Raw genomic sequence first — 17500 nt, forward strand, 5'->3', positions numbered from 1 at the left:
CTTTAATGCAGCGATTGCAATTTTCAGCATGTCACATTGCTGACCAAACAAAGCTACAAGCTGAGCGAAATAAGAACAATACCACTGTCCGGTTGAACCACCTCAAGGTGAGGAACATAATTGTTTTTTAATGAGTAGCGCAGCCCTTTACGTCACACTGACTCTGTCACTGTAACCCTGTCAGGTTTTGGGCTCCGCTCCGGCTCCATCCATCAATTTCTTCTTTCCTAGACTATCACTACAAAGCCAATAAACACTCGCTCCGCTTCCTGCGGAGGGGAGTGTAAATAAAAACCCATTTCCGCTGATGCCTGTCCTCGTCTGACTGCTCCTTACCTGTCCTCGAGCAGCCTGGTCATGCAGCACTGGCAGTAGAAGCAATAAGTCTCTTTCGCCCGGAGTGTCTCCATCACGCTGTCAGAAGTCTCTGTGGAGGGGCCAAAGGCAAACAAATAAATGAGCCGGATTTGGTGAAAGGGCAGTAACCTCGTACAGCAGAGCACAGAAGCGATACTGTGTGGCTTGTGGCAATCAATCTGATATCAATTGGATTGTAAATGACAGTCTTTAGCTAGAACTTCTTATTGTGCCAGGAGTGAAAGAAATGCCCAAAAGATGGAGTTTGTGGATATTATGCAATGACTCTGGGGTGCACTTTTGATGATCAAACCAAAACTTAAAAAGGGAGTATTCTCATGACTATTACGATGAGCTGCTTGTTGGCCGTTGGGGATCCTGAGAGCAACATTTACACCTTCACTCTCTCAGATGACCGAGTGACTCATTCCAATTAATTCCGAATAAAGCTGTAAATAGCTACCAAAAGACTTTGTTCTCGCCTTGGCACAGAGGAGTCTAACAAAGCAGAGGGAGGTAACACGTGTCTGGATGCGTTTTCATAGCCGTCCTGCACGTTACCTTCATCTATGCGCCGTGTGATATCGACGCGCAGTCTGAAATGCAGCTCCTCTCCGCAGGACTCTCCCGCAGGTGTCGGGATGCAGGATCCCTGCTCGTAGGAGACTCCTGCTGGCAAAGTCAGGCTCAGCTCGCCTCCGGGAGTGCGGATGTGGAGAGAACAGTCTCCACCCGTCACGACCACGTCTGTAGGACTTCTCGCCAAATCTTTCCTGGGACCAAATGGGAACAGACACACACAGGTTTAAACCAACAGTTTAGCTTAGCTTAAAGGAATACTTCACCCCCAGAAGGACCTTTGGTATATCAGTTACTCCCCTCATGTCACCTTGAATTACACGGGGAATACAACAGGAAAACTATATGAAAACATCTGTTTACAAACTCTGACACCTGGTGCAGTACAATAAGTCTCAGTTATCCAGTTGTTTAAACGCTTATCATTTAAAACACTTCCACATAAACAGTCTCACACTTGCAGACGCACTACTGGTCAGTGTGAGGCTTCTAAACGGATGTTTTGATGTAGTTTTGCTGTATTTAAGAATTCAAGGTCATACATGGCGAGTAATTGATGTACAAATGGACATTGTTGTGGTGAGGTTTTCCTGTAAAGAGTGGAAACAGGGGAAACACCCAGCCTGGCTCCTGAAGTCTTGTTGTCACCATGAGAGTCACCGATCCTAACCCCTGTAAAACCATAACTAGTCCTTTTTTCCTTGTGTTGTCTTCGAACAGAGACAGGCTAACTGTTTCCCGTCTTTATGTTGAGCTATGCCAACATAAAGGTTTCTGGCTGTAGCCTTATACTGAACAGACGGACATGAGAGAGACATTGGTCTTTCTTATCCAACACGCGGATTTTCTGAAATATCAAACTATTCTTTTAAAACTTCAGGAAACATGTTCAGAGATCTTGCTCGTGTTAAAGTATTATAAGCTCTAACTGAGGAGGCAGGATCATTTCTGTTCTTAAGTGAAGAAGTAAACATCAGATCATACACATATGGATTGAGGAGGATCTAAAGATGAGTCATGGTCTCCATACAGTGATTATGAGCCAGCCTTGACTGTATACAAATACCATAATACAACATTAATAAATATATATTTATATGCAGTGGTTTGGTGGAGAAAAACATCTTGTTTTCTCCGTCAAGAGAAAAAATAAATGACTGTTCCAAGGTTGTATTATAAATAATACTGCTACAAGAATAAACAGCCCCTCGCCCTCCCGCTGAGTGCTGCTGTGTCAGCTAAAAGGAAATACTGAATAATGACATTTCATGAAGACCACTCGCTGATAGAAACAGTTTTAACTGAGGGAAAAAACAGGATGTTTACAAGGCTCTACTTTTGTATTAAGTCTGTCGTACACCATTGGAAACATACACCGTCCTACTGGGAGGTTTGTGGCTATTAATTCATCTCCTTTTGTGAGAAATGTTTGACTTCATCACTTCACATAACTTTCAGCGCTACATTAGTTATATGGAGCAAGAGTAAGATGTCTCCCTGTGTGCAGTCGTGTACAGAGTCACCTCTCCCCTGTAGATGCTTTAGGAGAGAGGAGAGGACCAGGGCACACTTACTGCCTGTCCCGTCTCATTTACCCCATCTAGTGATGTAGCAGGTGCACTACATCCACTGTCAGCAAGCAGAGGAGCAGCTATCAAAGGGTGGTGTAAGAACAAATCACTCTGGCTCTGAACTTTGCCGCTATATATTATAAATGTACAGTTTAGTTAATTAATTGATGAAAAACATATTAGTATATATAGCACTAACAGAACATATGCATTATGAGTCTGAACTCATAATGCATAAAGAAGCAATCACAACATCTACATAAGTAAAAGTAGCAAAACCACACTATAAAATACTAAATACTAAATACTACTCCGGCATTCAAAAACTTTACTTAAGTAAAAGTAAATATATAATAAATATCAGCAACTACCAATTATTATACCAATTATTTAGAAATGTCCCAGCAGTGTTATATCATTATAGTATAGTAGTGCTGCAACTAAAGATTATTTTCTAGATTAATTGTTTGGTCTACAAAATGTCAGAAAAATGTCCATCCCTCAAAATCAAAAGGTGATGTGTTTAAAAGTCCAGTCCGAAACATGAACAATTACTTTAACGCTTAATCTAGTAATTATATTTCTGTTGATCGACTAAATGATTAGTCGAGTAATCGTTGCAGCTTTAGTATGGAGTTGTACTTTAATGTTGTAGCTGTTCTGTAGTTTAATCATAATAATGCAACATTATTTATAAATTGATCTAAAGCTGTGAATGTAAAATCTTAATTTGATACGTAACTAGTAACTTCGGCTGTCAAATACATATTATGGAGTAAAAAGTACAATATCTCCCTTTGAAATGCAGGAGGAGACGCATTCAGTGGAAACACTAAAGTACACATACTTTAAAATTGTAGGCCTACTTTAGGTACAAGTTACTTTCCACGATTGATAATAAACACTCATGTATCATGTCGTCACCTTCTTAAACTAATGGACTAAGACTAAGTCATATTTAGAGGAAAATGTTTTTTTTTGCCTAAATCATCTCTTCGTGATGCTGGCCACCTCTGGTAAACTTGCCTAGATCCGAACTGAAAAGAAAATGCTGTTCCTACCCTGTTTATATATATATATATATATATATATATATATATATATATATATATATGGTATAATGGCCTATCTCAAGAGTGTGACTGAGGCACTACAGAACTTTACAAGCTTTACAAGAAGGCAGCTGCTTCAAGAAGAAAGAAAAACTACCAGATAAATGAAGTTATTTGCATGGTTCAGGGCTCGTCCACTATTGGTAAGTGATAATGTTTACTGTAATATAGGCTAGGCTATAAATGTTGTGTAGTTATTTAGTGTGTTACTTTCACAAGTCATAGTTTAATTATGAATCCTCTCAGTGGGTTACAGACACACAACAGCTCCTGTAGCTCCATGAAGCATGAACACATTTCCCTCTGGGACAAGACTAATCTAAAGACTAATCTAATATTTCAAAAACTAAGTTACTTTACAATTACTGCATAATTATAAAAAGTAATTCGCTACTAGGAAAAGTAACTTTTGCGTTTGTCGGCTTAAATTCTTAATATTTTGTCTCTTCAAACTATATTTCATCGACACTTATTGTCTCCTTTCTTCGACATTGGGAATATCAACAGGCAGCTGCTGGAGTGAGGGCCGTCGGGATACAACGTTTCACACACGTGTTCCATGAAGAAAAGTATTCTGTATTCATTCCACGAAAAGATCAGTGTGATGTTTGTGTTTCATTCAAACATGGGAATATCAGTAAGGCCGAATATGATGCACATCCCGCAACAAGGATTCTGCGAACAATGAGAAGTCCGTTTGGACAAAGGACTTCCAAGCCGTGCTGATGTGTCCAAAAACCCAAGCCAGCTGCCTGTATTACAAACTGCAGGTCCATAACTTTACCCTCTTCGACTTGAAATCAAAGGAAGGGTACTGCTATATTTGGTCGGAGGGCGACCTCAGTAGCGAGGTATTAGCACACCTTCAATATCGCCATTTTGAAGGTGTGATCAAAGACCATCCAGAAATCAAGGAGATAGTGTGGAGCGATGGTTGCAGTTATCAGAACCGTAATGCAAATGTGGCAAATGTGTACAGAAGTACCTTGTTGCAGGTCACACACACATTGATGGTGACAGCATGCATAGCACCATTGAATGCAAAATGATAACGGATATCATCACCCGAGAGACGACATGATCATACTCCAGACTGCAAGAATCAGACCATCACATGACCACGTGAAGGTGGTCAAGCATGATGAATTCCTGAAATGGAATGGCTCTTACTTCTTGAGCATCAGAGCAGGCAAACAAGCTGGAGATCCGACTGTACATCATTTGCTGGCTCTTCAGTTTAGCAGTGATGGTGAGGTCCATTACAAGGTATCTTTCTCAGAGAACTCTGCATGGGAAGCACTGCCACAGAGGTTACAGGTGCCAAATAAGCTGATGGCATGGATCAGAATGTTTCCACACGCTCTGCCAATCAAGGAGAGGAAGTCCCAGGACCTTCAGTCCATGAGACATGTCATGCCCGTCCAGTGTCATCAGTTCTTTGACAATTTGCAACATAATTAGGCATCAATCAAGATGACTGAGAATGAAGGGGAGAAATAGTTTTAAATGGAAATGGGTCAGTTACAATTAAAAAACCCAGCAAAGAAGAGCTGGAGGGAGACGTGAGGAGAGGCACAATCCTCCTCAGTGTTTGATTTACCTGCCATTTGTTTGATTTAGCTAAGAGTTAAGTTGTAACTTTTGAGTTTGCTTTGTTGAATTAAAGGGCCATCCACGGTCTCTGTGTGCTCCGCTAGCATTTTAAAATGTTTGTCTGTCACAGTAGTGGGGATAAAAGGAGTGTACTGTTTTGCCTAAGTCACTTTGTCCAGAAGTAATCAGGCCTAAATCAGGTTTAAAGTTGTCTAAATCACAATGGCATGTTCTTAGATTGGCCTAAGTAATTTAATCCTCTTATGTTACATAATTGACAGACAGTGTTATTTGTATGTCAATAGTCATATATTGTCATAACCTTTTTGCGTGAAATGATTAATAAATATCATATAGTTTATACTTGGTTCAGTTTTTTCTGTTTCCTGAACATTTTTAAAATGTGACAAAGGCCATTAGTTTAAGAAGGTGACGATGTGCAAAACCTCTTATCATCACTACTTTCCTTCATTTATGTTACAATAAGAAGAAACCAAAATCAAACCCAGTTGGAATTTCTTGTGTAGATTTTTGTTTTTATTGGTTTGTTTACATTTGTGACATTTCTTGGAAAAATAAATAAATAAAATAAAAAGACAGAAAAATTTAATTTGGGGCTCAAGATGGAGACAGACCTCGAGAAACAGTTCAGTTGATTTATTAAGGGACTATTTTTTATAGTGTCAAACGAGACAGAAGTATTTGATAATTAGGGATAACAATGTTAAAATTGGTTTAATAACAGTCAGCTAACGTTAGAGTGTTGAATATGTCCCTGAAACAGCCGATACATTACATTCAACTCTAAACTCAGTGTCTCCATGTTGAGAAAGTGCAGTATAAATTCACATGTATAAAGCTAGGTTAGCTAATGCTCGTAGCTAGCCTAGCTTGCATCGTAAACTTAGCAACAAATAGAATATAACCTAACTTTAACAGTTTTGCTCGCTAGCTTTCTCTCAGAAATAATTACCCGACGATAAGCAGTCCACTCTGAAGCTTTCTTCTCAGCTCTAAGAAAAATCCAACTCCATGTGTTCTGCCTGGCATCTCCAAGTCTGCCATGCAGGCAGCGCAGTGGTCAGAGATAATACGAAATAAATCAAACACTAATCAATACTCAGTGTGGCTGTGTAGGCTAGGCTAGGTAGAAACACAGCATACAGAGTAAGACAAACATAAAAGCACATATATCTGATTCAGCTAGCTACTAGAATCCAGAGGATGCTACTTGTCTGCAGCGTGACGATACCACCGGTGTCAAGTACACCATAGTGAACACAAGAGCATCCGGTCAGACATTTAAAAAATAAATATCTTTCAAATATCTTTTTATTGATTTTCAATAATAAATAAAACAGTAACTGTATTAAAAATACTTGTCTTCAATGGCAGGTATTTAGTATTTTGTCATTTTCATTATATGGAGAGTGATGATTAAGACGCGTTTGCGGGAAAAAAAACTTGTATTACAGGAGTTTAACATGAGAAGAGTATTCAAGACAGAACCCTCTTTTAAATGATAACATGCTGACCTTATATATTATACCAGTACCTACCGACTATATCAGAGGGAGTAAAAATAATAATTTAACTAATAACTAATAATAACTGCTGTAAACATCTGACCCATGGCCGGACTGGGATGGCCCTTAGGCAAATGTTGTGACATTATTACGAAACATACACCATGTGAGCAAAACCTAAATAATAAATGTCTTATAGATATACTGACTCCCTCTTTAAAACCGAACCACAGGATTAATACCTTAGTTGATATTATACTTTAGTGGTGAAAATAAACAAATAGTTCATATGAACAACAGGCATTCAGTGAACTTGAGAGTGTGAGGTCTGTGTCCCAGGGCACATGCGCATTTTGCCTTGTTGGTCATGCATTCTTGCTCAGACCTAGGAGTGACTGAAACAAAATGAGTGAAAGACGACTTTACAGGGTTTTATTAGTTGCTATTATTTTGCCGAAAAACATTTGAGTTTGTAGTTTATAAGTATGTCCTCAGAAATTGGAGGACAGAGTATTTGTTACAGCTGAACAGTTTGAATCATTATGCAGCAAACAAAACAATAACATGTTCTAAACAAAGGACACTAATTGCTGAGGTCAAAGTTGAATTTTTCAAATGTGGATAATATTCAGCTTTTATTGTTGAAGAAAAATAACATGATTTCCGAGACTCTTTTGTGTGACTGTCGGTAACTTGACACCGCTGAGAGGCGGAAGACGTCCATGCGGAAGGGAGCAGTTGGACGCTATGGTTGGACGTACCGCTAATCTGCAGTGCAGTCTGGGAGCTGTCAATCGTCTCGCTTTTTGTGTCTACTGATGCGCTCATCACTGTTTATTTACACAAAGAGGAGTAAGAATATGTAGAATATAATGACCTATTGTCTGCTTCCAAAGCCTTCTTGTCAAGGAATCTGACTTATGTGAACGGGTGACATCGGAGCCACACCGGGCCCTGCATCTCTATCATTTAAACAACCTGCTACAAACCTTAGCTAGCTTGCTAGTCATATTATTGACGTTGTCAGCCGTTCTCACACAGCGAACCGGGCACATGATTGAATGACAGTTGCTGGACTATATCCCATAACGGTAAGCTTTTGTATCAGCTTATATTTTTCACGCAGTAAAGTGCAATTTAACCTTCGCGAGCTGAAATCACCCTCACCTAGCTAGAGACAAGGGTTATCTGTTGGCGGTTGGCTAGAACGTTACTGTAACAGTTCCCCTCTCTCTCACTCTCTCACACTCACTCACACACACACACACACACACACACACACACACACACACACACACACACACACACACACACACACACACACACACACACACACACACACACTCTCACTAACAAGTAACTTCATTTTGAAATACTCGTAGGTGGGTTTATATTAATTTCTGTTATATGTATTTCCCACCACAGAACGTCAATATACAGTAGGTGTGAAACGGCTGCTGTAGTTTGGACGGTAAGTGTGTGTACGTGCTCTTGCGTTACTACATCATGTTGTTGTTACTTTACAGCCATACTTAAGTCTTTCAGCTCAGTGAGAGCAAAACTGCTGTTTTTGTTTTTGTTGAATAAGTATACAGGGTACTTCTGAAAAACAAGTCACCCTTCAGTTCTCTGTCTACCTGCTATAGTCACAGCAGACATGTTTGACATGTCACAGCAGACAAAGCACAGGTGTGATTAATAACATTAATTAGTAATAACCTAGCTGCAGTGTGCTTGGTGGCTCACTGATATGGTTCCCCTGGACACATCATTAATGTTATTAGTTCCACCTTTACTGCTGAGACAAGCCAACATGTCTACCATGAAATGTATATTTCCTTTCTAAGATTGAGTACACCATAGTGAATATAGAGCTTATTTATGTTTTTCCTCTGGAATAATTTGACATGGCATATTTCTTTAAACTTCTATAGTCTGAGTTATGTGAAAGAACAACACAAGATATATGTATTATAGAGATATTAGACGTGTATTAAAAATATTTGCACAATTCTCAAAACAAATTACCCAAAAAACAATCAATTCAATTATCGGCAAGTAACACTGTACTTAAATAAAATATCCACGGCAAATCAAGAGAAAAGGGCTAATTAAAAGTGCATTTAAAAAACAAACACACACAAACACACATAGAATATCTGAACCCCACCTGGTGAATTACTGTGGGCAAAGCTCACTACAAAAATGTCACCTGCCTTTTCTAAATCAGTTCGACCCTAGCTTAAATGTGATTCCCATACATTTAACATTTAACACTAAGTAAGTGTAGCTTGTTTAACAGTATACTCTCTTAACACTATACAGAGCATCGACTTAAAAACATCTATGCACTAACAAGAACCTGTTTATGTGGGGCTGTTAGGACTACTCTTTAAATTATTCTGATTCAGCAAGTCAGTCTTATTTTTACTTTCCAAACACGCAAAACAAAGATTGTCATGGCTGCTCACGTCAGACTTTGCTCCTCTTCATGTATACGACTCGGTTATATTGGATAAATTGGACCATGTACTGATAGGCTCAGGCTTCTACCTTCATGGTAAAGCATGAAGAAGACTTAACTGTAACTCAGTGTGTTTTTGATCTTCTTCTCATATTCTTTTCTTCTTTGTTTTGTTTTTCATTTTAGGTGTGATGTACTTATGTGTGCCTGGTGTTGTACATTAGCATAATAACCACCAAGGAGAATGAATGCAGAGGAAGTGGAGCTGCTCAGTGACTCCAAATACAGGAATTATGTGGCAGCAGTGGACAAAGCCCTGAAGAACTTTGAGTACTCCAGTGAGTGGGCAGACCTCATCTCTGCTCTGGGCAAACTCAACAAGGTAATAATGATCTCAGCACAGTACAGAGACATCTGTGACTGTACATACATACTAATAAATTATGTCTTTGGTTTCATAATTCTCAATCTGTGTAGCAGGTAAGCCTTACTTTGACACTTCGCTGGTGTTCAGCCTACTGTAAGTGCACGTGTTGTAAAATAAAGATGTACAGATTTCATGGCTGAAAATGCCAAAAGGGATGAATACACAAACAAAACAAGCATTTTTTTTTAGTAAGCATGACAACAATACACACAAAATGATCTGAAAACACAATGAGCTGCAACTACCGATTGTTTTCATCATCGATTAATCTGCAGATACCTTTTTCAATAAATCAATAATCGTTAAGTCTATGAAACGTAATAAGAAAATGGCCAACACAACTTCACTCTGCCAAATGTGATGTCTTCAAATATCTTCTTTTGTTCGAATCAGAAGCCTAAATACTCAAATGTTTAGTTTGCAACGATATATGACGAACACAAGCAGGTAATCCTCTCATTTAAGAGGCAGGTATCAGAGAATATGGGAATTCTCTCTCTGTTTCTGCTGGAGAAATGTCTGAAACAATTAATTGATTATCAAAATAGTTGCCAATTGCCAAGTCAATGGACTAATCTCTTCAGACATAATCTGCTCTTGTGTGAGTTGCACACATACACATTCAGGTTGTAACACTGTTGTCTGTGCATGTCTCATACCCAGCATTTTTTACATCCTGTCTCAGGTTTTGCAGAACAATGCAAAATACCAAGTCGTTCCCAAGAAGCTGACGATAGGCAAACGGCTGGCCCAATGCCTCCACCCCGCCCTGCCCAGCGGGGTCCACCGCAAGGCTTTGGAGACGTACGAGATCATCTTCAAGATCATTGGACCCAAGAGGCTGGCCAAAGACCTCTTTCTTTACAGGTATTACTGTAGTACCACTCACAGTGGAGCTGGATACAACGTTTCCGGCTAGTATCACATCTTGATGTCTTTTTTTGATCCCTGCAGCTCGGGGCTCTTCCCTTTACTCTCTAATGCCGCGATGTCTGTGAAGCCGGTGCTGCTGGGGCTCTATGAGACCTACTACTTGCCCCTGGGAAAGACTCTGAAACCAGGCCTGCAGGGACTACTGACCGGGGTACTGCCGGGGCTGGAGGAGGGCTCTGAGTATTATGACAGGTGAGAAAAGCAGAAAATGGAAAGAAAAACACTTTGGAACAGGCCATTAGGAGAAAGCATTTTATATCATAATGTGGAAGGGAATTGATCTCAGATTGTATGAATGATAAATGAGCTACATGAGTCATTGCAGGATTAATGTTTCAAACTATAGACACAGTCCAAGACTTCTGTCTCTTAGACAAAACCAGTTCAAAACATACCGGGAACTACCTGCAGACGTGTCTACTCTGTTTACATTTACTAGCTCAAGCTTTGCTCAAATACAACAACATTACAGGGTCATTCACTCGATACCTCCCCACGTGGTCCAGAATTGAATGACCACATTTTTCTGAATATAAAGAGAAAACACAACGTAACATAAATGTACATACAGTTGCTCATGTGGAAAATAGCAAGGGGCAGATCAGTGTTGTGTATGCTTTGTGATACTCTGCCCAGAAAGTTCTTATCACGGGACACAAAATACAAGCCAGTGATTGTCTTCCCCAGACTCCACACTGTCATATATAGAGTCAATCATTTAATGTATTCACATTGTTCATTTTGTATATAGTTGTGAATGATATCTCACATATTAGAAAATCAGGGCAAGAACTCATCTCATCAGTGCTAGCATAAACTCTCCCCGGCCCTAGAGGGCGCTGCAGGTCCATCTTAAGTCACAAAGATGTAATCAGCCTAGAGGGGGACTCACAGGGCTTTCTTATAGTCACCTTTCAACCTGTTTCAACAGGAAAAGCTCTGATGAAAGGAACAATGGCCCCACTAGATTCAGGCCAATAAGCAATGCCAGGTGTAATTACTGTTATTAGTATTTCTAGGGGTCAACATGTATACTGTCATAGTTTTAGTACTTGTATATCACATATGGAGTGTTTTACATTCTTCCTTTGAGTTTATTTAGCTTCTGTCAAATTGCAGAGGATAACAGGAGGTTGCATTAGGTTTACTACCTCCTGTTGTCGTTTCCTGTTGCTCTTTCAATAATTCAGTTTCCACACGGAGGACAGAGAGGATAGAGTTTCCTAATGTCTTAAAGCTGCACTTCGATTGCAAAAAATCCCCGGTCTTCTCAGCCTATATCACTAACTGTTCGATCTGAGATACCTTACTCAGTTGTTGGAAATGGCAAATTAAAGCTTCATAGTGAGATTCAAATGGCCTCACAAACGGCAGTGAGTGGTCTGTTCAGAGAAGGCTCGGCAGCATTGAATGATGTATATATCATATATAATATAATATAATGTAATAGTTGCAGCTCTAGACGAGTGTGATGTTGCACAGAGCACGAGCAATAACTCAGTAAATATTATAAATATGTGATTGTGTATTCAAACCTACGAGAACCCAACATAGGAACATTCTGTTGTTTGTTCTGCTTACGTCTTAAGTGACTGCCTCCGTCTGTGCTGGGCAGAAACACACTGTTAGTCATTCTCCGTCATATTCATGCTGTGACATGTGAAGCAGAGTGTTGCCGCTTTAAACATGTATTTTCACTTGTGCCAGCTGTGGTGAATGCATCGCTCTGCAGTCCGAGTGTGTTTGTAGATCAGTGCTGGTGTGTTCGTACAGTAATAAGCATGTTCACTGTGTCCTCTGTGTTTTTCACAGAACCAACACCCTGTTGGAGAAGGTGGCTGCAGCAGTGGAGCAGTCGGCCTTCTACAGTGCCTTGTGGGGCAGCATCCTCACCAGCCCTGCTGTGCGTCTCCCTGGGGTGTCCTTTGTTCTGCTGCACCTCAACCGCAAGCTCTCCATGGAGGACCAGCTGTATGTCATGGGCAGTGACATCGAGCTCATGGTACATGACGGCATACTGCAATGCAAACATCCCTTATCAAAAATAGCCTAATGACAGACTTGCGTGCCCCTAAAATGAAAATAAGGTTTGCACACCTAAAGGTTCCACTGATGGCTCTGAGAGATTTACTACAACACCTTCTTCTACAACTAGATTAGTAAAGCTCACATTTCAGTAAGTGTTGGTGTAAGGTTGTTTAGCATCACTTCAATGTTTTCATCAACCCTAATATACACAAGAAGAAGAGGGGGATTTATATACACCGTGTACCACAAAGCAAGAGCTGCTGGTAACTGCAAAATGAATGTCAGTAGTCAAGAGAAAATATATTTTATTAAGAGTGGCTAATATGAAATGTTTAAATGTCAATAATATATAAAACCTTAGCCAAGCGGTGTCATCTTTAAGATGGGATATTAAGCTTGGCCATTCAGATTGATCGGCATTGCAGGTTTAACTTTGATCACTGTGTTGTTCTAAATAGGTTAACAGTGTGATGTTGTATTGTTTCAATGTACATAGGCAGGTTGAATAATGCTGTGTTCTCACCAGGTGGAGGCGGTCAGTACCTCCGTCCAGGACTCAAGTGTGTTGGTGCAGAGGAGCACGCTGGACCTGATCCTCTTCTGCTTCCCCTTCCATATGAGCCAGGTAAGGAACGCTGTGAAACTGAGGTCTGTGTGTGAACTGCACTAATGTGTGGGTCTGTCCTTCAGTTAGGACCAAAGTATCGAACTGGCTGATATTGATGTATCAAGCTATTCATAGTATAGCTAGTATTAGTACTAGTATTGGCATTGCTGTTACATTACGTTACAGTTCATTTAGCTGACACTTTTGTCCAAAGCGACTTAAGATAAGTGCAAACAATCATGGGGACACAACTCCAAACAGCAAGAATCTTGTAAGTACATTAAATTCAAAGAGGTGAAATCCTGTAAGTGCAGAACAATAGCTTCAAATAAGACAAACAAAAGTGCAACATACAAAGAACAGTTTTTTTTTGTGATGTTATTTCAGATGTGTGCATTTTGTCCTTTGTGCATTTGCATGTGTGTGATCATGATGAGGTCACGGTGGTGACTCATGCTGGCTGCTTGTTATGTCCATCACCTCAACACCCTTATGGACCTGTCAGGGCCGGGACACCGCTCTTATTGTGTGTGTCTGTGTGTGTGTGTGTGTGTGTGTCTGAGTGTCTGAAAGGGAAATATAAAAAACGATCACAAATGTTCTGTTCTGTTGTGTTCAGGCGACTCGCCCTGACATGATCCGGATCCTGTCAGCAGCTTTGCATGTGGTTTTGAGAAGAGACATGTCCCTCAACCGCAGACTCTACGCCTGGCTGCTGGGTGCGAAACACACACACACACACATTCAGATGTACAAGGGTTCCCATTCATGATATCATTTCTGGATTATTGCAGAATTTTTAGAGATATTTTATAAAATAAAGGGTTTTTCTTTTGTCCAACAATGAATAAGCAATAGCTCACAACAGGCAATATTTTCAGTGGGAGTTTATTCCAGGTGCGTGTGGAAACAGTCCGTCAGTGAAATTGTGTGTGTGATAGTATCAGGATCATAGATTGACAGATTTCCTTGGTCAAAGTCCAGATGAACTCTGATCCTTCTGAGCTTCTTCTCCATTGAAAAAGCTTTATCATGCCAGTATCCAGTTGGTGTGTGTCTCTTCTTTTGAATGGTTTGCTCTACCACACCTAAACCCCAAAATGTATCATTTTTAACCTCAAAGCCCCAGTGCCTGGGTTTTAACTCAGCCTCACGCAGGTTCTTTAATGCCAGGTTACGAGGTAGATCGCCCTTTGAGGATCTTCTCTTACAGCACGGACACTCCCGTGTTGGTTTCCCTATCCACCATGTCTGCAGACAGTCTTTACAGAAGCTGTGGCTACAGCTTGACAGCAGCTGTGATCCTCCTCTGACTGAGAAAACATTTGTCTCCGAGTGTGTCAGCAGACAGACAGGATGTCGGTCAGTCAAGATAGTGGAAGGTTTTACTATCACCTTGAGGTGTACCCCTTATAAACTCCTGTTTATAATGTGGCAGTACTCTAGTAATCCCAGTGTTTCTAGTATTTCCACCTTTCTGTGCTGTCTTGTTGGGCACACACTGGCCACACAGCGCACCTGTGCCATATAACTTGCGCCATTGAACGTCCACAATTGTGAAATGAGGAACACAGATAGCGAGGGAGCCCACCTGAAGTGATGCCTGTTATATAAAGGTGTGTTGAAAAGCTAGTGTTTAACTATTCCGCGTCCCACAGTGTTACATAACGCCATGTGCACAAGAGGCAGGTTACCATGGATGTCTGTACAACATTTTATGGCAGTCCAATAATTGTTGAAATATTTCAGTGTGTTCAAAATGTTCTTAACGCGACGTTGATGCCCAATAAAAAACCCTTCGACTTATAACAAGAGTTTTACATGGACACTGGTTGAACCCTGATACACAAACCTTTCCACACACATTCTTCTGTTTTATGATTTGAATAGGCACGAGGTTTGCATTGTTGCTGTTTGCCAGTTTGTTTCTGTTCTTTGGAACAGTAGTCTTGTATCTGCCATGTTCATTATCTTACTTTATTTTCTCTTGTTTGCAACTCACTGTGGATGAACTTGCTGGTAAGTGTCTGCATGGCTAAAGATACACAATGAATGCATCAAGCGTACACTCGTCTCCAGTAACTTGCAATGATTGCATCCATAGACTCTATGAAAGCAGTGGACGTAGCCTCTGGGTCTGAAAAGTGAAGCCAATGCAAAACTGCCTTAAACCTGCATTATTTCTAATGGCCAGCAGGGGGGGGGGTTAAACTGGTTGAAAAAGTCTATGAGAAAATCACCCTACTTCTCAGTTGATTTATTACTGCAGTAAACATTTTCCTCATGAGTTTATGATCTCAATTCAATACAGTGTGATGTTCAATATGTATAGGCATGGTTTTCTTGTGATTGACAGGTCGCTATTAAGGCGAACTGTCAATCAGGATAGAAGCGTAGCAATGTGTATCTCTCCCAAGCTCCAACCTCTAGTTAAAAAATGGTCACTTCTGACTCCCAAAAACTAAGATGGTGATGGCCAAAAAGCCAAATTCAATGAGAGACGTCACAGTGACTATATCCACTTCTGATACACAGTACAGTCTATGATTAGGATGTGTCACATATCTAGATCATCACAAGTGATAAGGAACAAATAAAAAGTGGGTTGAAGGTCACGGTCTCAAGTAACGATATACAGTACAGTGTGATTCTAAATCCATTTGTTAGCCAGATTCTGGGACAGTCGGAGGGTTTTTCCCCCAATGAAGATAAAATAATGTATCCCATATTATCTTGCAGCCAGCTCCAGCTAGTTTTGAGCTGTTAAATGATATTGAAGACTGACACTGAATCTGGTTAGGCATCTATAGCGTAAAGCAGTCCAAGATGTACTTTATTATACCTTTTTAACAACCATTAGGACTTTACAAAGAAGAAGAAAAAAAAGGATTAACGAGAAGATACAGATAGTTTATCTCAATAAAGATTACATCCCCATGTGCTTCTCTCTGGATCGGTGCTTTAGCTTTGTGCTTGAATATGCTGGATTGTACATCTAACCTTTGTGCAATTATAACTCCTTGTCTTTTGTTTTTTTGAAGGCTTTGACAACAACGGGGTGAGAACAGGCCCCCGCAGCACTCGGCAGAGCAACCCAGAGGAGTACGCCAGCCAATACTTCAACACCTTCTCTAAAGACATGCTGGTACAGGTGAGGTTTCAAGCTAATTGCAAAAAGGTTACCAATGGAAAAATGGTTTCATATGTGTAAAATTAGCTTCCCTAAAAAAATATCTCCAAATCAGATGTCTCTTGAGATGTGAAGGGGTGTATATATGTATGTGGAGAGGGAGAGAGAGAGGGAGAGGGAGAGGGAGAGAGGGAGAGAGAGAGAGAGGGAGAGAGAGAGAGAGAGAGGGAGAGAGGGAGGGAGAGAGAGAGAGAGAGAGAGAGAGAGAGAGAGAGAGAGAGAGAGAGAGAGAGAGAGAGAGAGAGAGAGAGAGAATCTGACCCTCTTTTGTCTGCCTCACAATCTATCCTTTCCCTTTAATCCTGCTCCTCCCACATCCTCTCTGGGAGTTTGTTCTCTTCTCCTATTCCCTGTAGTCTGTCCTTTGAAGACAATTCCCAGTTCTCCCAAATACTTTTACACACACAAACACACTTCTTTAATATCTGTCCTGTCACGCTCAAAACAGCGTTTGCCCTCCTGGCATGTGATGAGCTCTGGTACTCCAGGGGTTGGAACAGGCGGCAAACAGAGCGACCAGGAGGGGAAGTTTTGTTATTGAAAGTGTTTTTTTGTTTTTGTTTTATTATTGTTATGTTTGCTCTTCTGCCATCTGCTCTTAAATAGTTATTGGAGCTCCCTCCATTGGGAGAAGGTTGGTACTACAGAGACAGTCTGTTCCGGGCTTCACACCATTATGTGACAGACGAAGCGTGAAACGCACACAAAAAAATGAAAGGGGGTTGAATGCAAATATGAAATTGGTTTATTTATAAAAATGTACCCTCTGCTGTGTCGAAAAGTGGCTCTGGAGATGTTTTCTGATATTTTAATGTAATGTAATGGAAGTGTGTATGTGTGTGTGTTTTCAGGCAATGGTGGGGATCTTGCAGGGCAAGGCCAGAGGCGGGGAAGAGGAGAGCATCCTCATGCACGACCTCAAGCCATTTCGTATCCTCATCAGTCTGTTGGACAAACCAGAACTTGGTAAGCAGTCTATCAATATGTAGACACAGTTACAGTTAGTGTTGTGAAGGCGTAAATCATGATGCATGTCACACAAGCGGGCTGTTCCATAAGGTACTATATCCACTGTGGACATCATCGCTCGTATGTGTATGTCCCTCTCCAGGT

At 40.5% G+C, this 17500-nt stretch overlaps 2 protein-coding genes across 6 annotated transcripts in view; one reads left to right on the forward strand and one right to left on the reverse strand.

The window, feature by feature from the left end:
- Positions 1-6489, reverse strand: part of ube3d (ubiquitin protein ligase E3D) — a 24523-nt gene extending 18034 nt beyond the window's left edge. The window contains exons 1-3 of the mRNA XM_029450673.1: positions 6186-6489; positions 919-1130; positions 337-427 (exon numbers count right to left, since the gene is read on the reverse strand). Coding sequence (XP_029306533.1) covers positions 337-427; positions 919-1130; positions 6186-6277 — 395 coding nt within the window. The 5' untranslated portion in view covers positions 6278-6489. The remainder of the gene's footprint in view (positions 1-336; positions 428-918; positions 1131-6185) is intronic.
- Positions 6490-7442: 953 nt separating this feature from the next.
- Positions 7443-17500, forward strand: part of dop1a (DOP1 leucine zipper like protein A) — a 33924-nt gene continuing 23866 nt past the window's right edge. For 2 of the 5 annotated variants that reach the window (XM_029451385.1, XM_029451389.1), the window contains exons 1-11: positions 7443-7829; positions 8164-8209; positions 9389-9584; positions 10315-10496; positions 10584-10754; positions 12375-12564; positions 13117-13215; positions 13817-13916; positions 16239-16348; positions 17239-17353; positions 17499-17500. The exon at positions 17499-17500 is cut by the window's right edge and continues 119 nt beyond it. In XM_029451385.1, coding sequence (XP_029307245.1) covers positions 9447-9584; positions 10315-10496; positions 10584-10754; positions 12375-12564; positions 13117-13215; positions 13817-13916; positions 16239-16348; positions 17239-17353; positions 17499-17500 — 1107 coding nt within the window. In that variant the 5' untranslated portion in view covers positions 7443-7829; positions 8164-8209; positions 9389-9446. Of the gene's footprint in view, positions 7830-8163; positions 8210-9388; positions 9585-10314; positions 10497-10583; positions 10755-12374; positions 12565-13116; positions 13216-13816; positions 13917-16238; positions 16349-17238; positions 17354-17498 lie in introns of those variants that run through there. The other 3 variants (XM_029451388.1, XM_029451386.1, XM_029451387.1) reach the window with 3 other exon arrangements.

Source organism: Cottoperca gobio, chromosome 16, assembly GCF_900634415.1.
Source record: "Cottoperca gobio chromosome 16, fCotGob3.1, whole genome shotgun sequence".
Lineage (NCBI taxonomy): Eukaryota > Metazoa > Chordata > Actinopteri > Perciformes > Bovichtidae > Cottoperca > Cottoperca gobio.